Below are 5,917 nucleotides of genomic sequence, written 5' to 3' on the forward strand. Positions count from 1 at the left end.
GGATTTTTACTTGCTTTCAGAATTATGGGTTTTGTTTCAGTGAGTCAACAAAACAGAAGGTTCAAATATAAGCCATGACCGTAACAGATGGCAAGAGGCTTTGCGAGAACATACAGGTAGGAGCTTTACTTGTCCCATCGGTCACTTCCATTTCTGTCGTTTCTCTACCTCTCTGGGTTTATCTGGTTTCTTTGTGCTGCAAGGGGGCTTGGCGCTCATCACTTTCAAAGTTAGAAGACACGGCCTTGGCCCAAGGATCTACATATTCCGTCAGGTCTCTTTGGCACACAAGCTTCAGCTTTTAATAGTGCACTTTAGTGGCAGTATTTTCATGCATCATTAAACATTGGCGGCTGCACTTGTGTTTCTTTTCTGACTTACCGTGAAGGTAATGTATAAGGCCACATTAAATGCCACACACGTTTTTTGGGGGGCTCTTGAGCAGCATCCAGATCTCTCACTCGAATGGCTGAGACTCAAGTCACTTGAACCAGTATCTACTGCCTCCCCAGGGGCATTTGGGATCTAGTACTTGAATCCAGGCACTCTGATATGGGATTCAAGTGTCTTAAGCAACGTCTAAACCACTACACCAATTGCCCACTCCTAAATGCTATACTTCTGTTTCTGATTGTCATGCACAGCCAGTATTTATTGAGCACAACTATATGTCAGATATCAAATTAGCCTCTTATAGGTGAAGCAGGAAATCTTGTGTGCAGTGAAAAGATAGATAGCAATAGCTGTTTTTTTTTTTCACCAGGTTGCCCTGTGGTGCACCACTGCCAAGGCCTGTATTAGAGACCTCGGAAGCCACTTAACCTTGACAGTGGAACACACTCACCCCATGCCCAACTGCTCATAGAAGGATGTAAAAATATAAGATTAACCTACAAAGAATGAAACTGAATTCATAGATTTTTTTTTCATATGTAACACCTTCATTCAAGCACATTTTCATTAATTTCCCCAGGTGGGTAATCTTATCGACCACTGGTTGGTGGTATATTTTCTCTTCTGACACTTCTGCAAATGTCTGAAATATAGTCTTCTTACCACAGATTTACAATGATGATGAAGAAGAAATATTATTTGGCAAGCATAGCCCCATTCCATGGGGTGAGGGCGGGGGTGAAGAAAGGCAGGGAGGTGATACACTCCTCCACAATTTCTAGCCCAGTGCCTTTTGTGGCTCCATAAATAGGTATACTGTGTGACCAAGTCTGGAAGATTTCTGGCTTATCCCAGCCTTTAAATCATTTACATAAATATATTTGTACCTGTCCATGCTTCAACTCACACTTTACATTTTTCCAATAAGAAACCTGCTGAAGTTTGATCCTTTGATTCTTACTATTACGGCCTCTGATTGCCACCAACTGACATCCTGGGGTGGCACGTGCTGCTGTCTGCAGGGCACTTGTTATCAGAGACAACTGGGTATGTGCTTCACATCTACAGAGTAGACTCTGATTCCTAATTTAAAAAAAATCTCTAATCCCATCAGAAATCTGCAGAGCAATATGGTTGATGTTCTTTCAAAATCTCATCATATTTTCTAGTTTTCTCTTTCTGTTGGGAGGGTCATTTGCCATGTCCCTTGAGTCTTCCTAAAGTCATAGTATTTTTCATATTTTCCTTTCTTTTTATATTTCTCTTTTGTATACTTCTCATATTCCTGTGTGATCATTATCAATACCACCACCTCCTATGTATGGAGTATGTGCAGCCACAAAGGCTTTGTACTAGGAAAAGTGGAAGATACAAGGGTGAGGGTATCCACTGTGGAAGCTGCCGACAGCAAGCCACCTGCTTCACAGAAAGAGGTAATGAGGCACATCTGGCTGCAGCTTAGCAAGCTGAGATGGCGCAAGTACATGAAAGCCTTGGCAACACCAGTGAATAATATGCTATGTCCTTCTGGAGGGGTTGTCGACTTTGTGGCAAAGTGAACATGACATTTACATTGGACAATGGATCAGAATTTGACTACAGAACAAGACTGGTTGCAGAACAGCATTCTCAGCAAACGGGAAGTGGCAGGCAAAGGCTGTGGGACAAGAGAACTCAGGATGTGTTTGGGAATGACAACTTATTCCTTCCAAGTGGGGAATACCTGGGCTTATGAATAAGCTTGCTAGAGAACATTAGATTCTCATGGAGCACCTGTGAGATTGAACGAAGACATTAAGAAGCAGAGCTCCAATCAAGTTCTAAGTGGGGCATCTGAGTTACAGAGAAAAAGTATGTATATGGTATGTGTTCTGGAAGAACACTTCGCTTGATTAGCCTGCTACAGTACAACCATCTGACTCCAGGAGGCCAGAGATTTCAGCTCTTCTCTTAACCATTTAGCTAAGAATGGCTGTGGATTTATGAAGAAACTCTCTAAAGCATAAAGGACTGGTTTTGCAGAAAGATTGGCCAGGGAACTGTACAGGACTGACACATCCCTACTAAGGCATTCAGTCTTCCATACGGACAGAACTACAGAGTTGAGATCCCCTTTCTCTGCCTGGGAGAAGTCACTTGATAGTCTTTGTTTTTTCTTTGTGTCAAAAATATTAAGAACTGATTGAGGAACGCCCCCCCCCCCCCATCTTCCTGCCCAGATTCTAGTCTGTATCTTTCTCTTAACTTTTTTGCAGATTCCCCCATCAAAACCAGTCATATACACAAAGTACACATGGACAACGTGGAACCTCAAAACAAACAAACAAACAAAAAAACCAAAAAACCAAAACCAAACCCAAAAATCTAGTGAAGAGGCAGAACCTGAAGCCAGAAGAGAAAATCAGAATGGATACCGCAAGCTCTAAGAAAATGCAAACTGTTGGCTGCTGGCACAAATGAGCCTTCTGTAAGTGGAGAGACACTGAAAAAATCCTCTGCAGCAAGTCTTTTGGGCTTAGATCCTAGCATGGTGTGTCTGTGGTCCTGAACCCCAATCCTTCACTGGGCCTTGGGCTGCACACTGTTATTTTACTTCCCTGGCTGTCTAGAAGCAGGAAAAGGAAATAAAAATTTTCACTTGAGAGTGATTTTTTTTTGTTCTCCAAACTGTAAGCAAGTTTGTAATGCATATTGAGAGTCAACCAGAGATTTTGGAAGAAAGGAGCCAAAGAGGAGGGAGAGAGGGTGAGTTATTCCCTGAACTCTAACCTCAGTGCCTCCTATCCCTCTTGTTCATTGGAGAAGGAGCTAGCAGGTTGCAAGTGATGCAGTACGCCAATACCAGGCTGCTTTCAGCTGTGCATGTTTGGCAAACAAATGTTTAATTTAGAAATTGGTTGAGGGCCAGCTCAATGGAGAAGTGGTGGGAAGAAGAATCGACTGTTGCCCTGGGGAAGCAGAATCATGTCCTTAGAGGCCAATAATCCCGATCACCCAGGGGAAGATATGCAATAGTCAATCAGCTCCAGTATCCCCTAGGTAATACCCAGGCCCCAGCAGAGGAAGAAGACTGCAACAGAGATGATTTATTTCACATGAAAAGTAGTTGTCATGAAAAGAGGGAAGTGAGTAATCCTGGGTTTCCTGTGTTCAGTGTCTCTTTGACAAAGGGTTAGAATTCTTCTGACATTAGATGAAATCTGCAGACATTGTTTAACATCTTCAGGGACTTCAGGTTCTCTAGGAGCTCACCTTGTTGGCCCAGCTCCTAGAAGAGCCTCTGATACGGTGTAAGAAGGATTCAGACGTGTCAGGGACTGCAGGGCCTCCTCCACCTGAGCATCCACCACATCTGTACTGATACTCAGTCTACATAACTGTTCGTGTAGACTCTTTCCATTGTGATTTTTGAGGGTGGGATCTAGTAACACATGTAACAGTGATATAAAATAAAAGTTCACTTGCCTTTTTTTTTTCCTGGAAGGACTCATCTGCAAGATGGAGTCTAATGATGGTGTGACAGCAACGGCATTTGGAATCAGTGCAAAGTCAGCATTAGTTGAGGGGAAATGAATCAAAAGTGGGAAACCCCATTTATCTGAAGTTCAAACAACTGGAACACAACAATCATTGGTTTCCAGGGTCAGAGATCTAGAAGCTTCTTTCTTTCATTTCTCTACTTTGAAAACCCTTAGCTATAAAGTTGCTATGAGGAGAGCCAAGAATAAGCCACTTTCTGAACATGTCATATGATGGGAGCGGTGGAGCCTCTTTAAGCCCAGTAATGTCTTCCTTTTGCCTCTATTTTGCAATCTGATGATGACTGAGGATCATGGTGAGGATATAATTGTGACAGAAATCTAAACTGATTTCTATGCCATCAAATAATGTTACTTTTAACAGATTCTCACTATCTGCTCTAAATATAAACTGTAATTGATATTTTTTTGGTCATTTTTAGTTGCAACAAAAAATATCTCATCTAAAGCAACCGATTTTTTTCAGATGACTGGAAATTGTTTTAATGATTTAATATTTCTGTTGGAAAATATAGTAAGTAACTTCTTTGAAACACTCCCACATTTTACCATACTTTTCAAAGAAAATTGCAAAAGCTAATCTAATAACTAGTTACTGTTAGTATCCAAGATATTTGATGATGAGAGGATTTCTGAAAATACCTAAATGTGCATAAAAATTTTACTTTTTGTTCAGATACAAGGGCTATTGTTTGTGAGGCTCTGCTCTTCTTACTATCATGATAGTATCTTTTACAATTATAGGTTTAACAATCTTTCCTCTTCTTGTAGTTACAATTTTCTTGACACACTGACCATATGAAGAGAACCATCTAACCTGCTCTATAAAACTGCTGATTTTTACTCTTTCCCAGCTTGTGAAACAGCCCCAGCCCCCAAGCCGGACAGGAAGAACAAGCCCCTCCCAGCCAAGCAGGCGGACAATGCCAGCGACCCAGGGAAGAAGAAACAACCCATCAAGGGCAAGAAGAACGCCAAGAAGAGGGTCCCCCATTGCAGCTGGAACCCCGTCCTGGTGAGGGGCATAGGCTGCTACTCCTGCTCGGCCATGTACTCCAGGAAAGCCCTGTACAAGAGGAAGTGCGCGGCCCCAGGTCCAGGATGGAGTAGAAGGAGAAGCCTCAGGCCACCCTCACCAAGCCCGTGGGCAGCGACAAGAACGGCGGCACGTGGGTGGTGAAGCTCCGCAAGATGCCTAGATATTATCCCACTGAGGACATGCGCGGGAAGCTGCTCAGTCACAGCAAGAAGTCCTTCAGCCAGCACGTGAGGAAGCTGCGGGCAACCATCACCCCTGGGACAGTCCTCACCATCCTCACCTGGGGCCACCGAGGCAGGAGAGTGGTGTTCCTGAAGCAGCTGGCCAGTGGTTTACTGCTAGGGACTGGACTTCTTTCCCTCAATCGGATCCCTCTGCGTAGAATACACCAGAAATTTGTGATAGCCACCTCCACGAAGATCGACATCAGTGGGGTGAAGCTCCCGAAGCACCTCACTGACGCCTACCTCAAGAAGCAGCAGCTGCAGAAGCCGCAGCATCAAGAGGGTGAGATCTTTGACACAGAGAAGGAGAAATACGAAATCACAGAGCAGCGTAAGGCCGATCAGAAAGCCGTGGATTCGCAGATTCTGCCAAAGATCAAGGCCATCCCTCCGCTCCAGGGCTACCTGCGCTCGCTCTTCGCCCTGAAGAACGGCGTTTACCCTCACAAATTGGTGTTCTGAATTTCGTAGAATCTCACTAAATATCTATTTAAAAAAACTGTTGATTTTGTAGGATGACTAAATTAAACCATCAGAAAAGCAAATACAGATGAAAAACAGCTATACAGTCTCAACCTTTCAGTAGATGTACTGTGAAGTATGAAAACGGGGAGCGGCATTCTCTGGACTTCTATCTATAGGGTGTGCTACAGACTGACTTCATGCATTGTCAGTTAGTGGCGAGCTTACACTGGAATTTTTTAGCCATCAGTTAAAGTGAA

At 43.4% G+C, this 5,917-nt stretch overlaps 1 protein-coding gene across 1 annotated transcript; it reads left to right on the plus strand.

Moving 5' to 3' along the window:
• The first annotated feature begins 5,022 nt into the window (after positions 1-5,022).
• Positions 5,023-5,709, plus strand: LOC101525248 (large ribosomal subunit protein eL6-like). Its single transcript, XM_012925423.2, has one exon. The coding sequence runs from the start codon at positions 5,124-5,126 to the stop codon at positions 5,655-5,657; it is 534 nt and encodes a 177-aa protein (XP_012780877.2). The 5' UTR covers positions 5,023-5,123; the 3' UTR covers positions 5,658-5,709.
• Positions 5,710-5,917: the final 208 nt, after the last annotated feature.

This window comes from Ochotona princeps, chromosome 8, assembly GCF_030435755.1.
Source record: "Ochotona princeps isolate mOchPri1 chromosome 8, mOchPri1.hap1, whole genome shotgun sequence".
NCBI lineage: Eukaryota > Metazoa > Chordata > Mammalia > Lagomorpha > Ochotonidae > Ochotona > Ochotona princeps.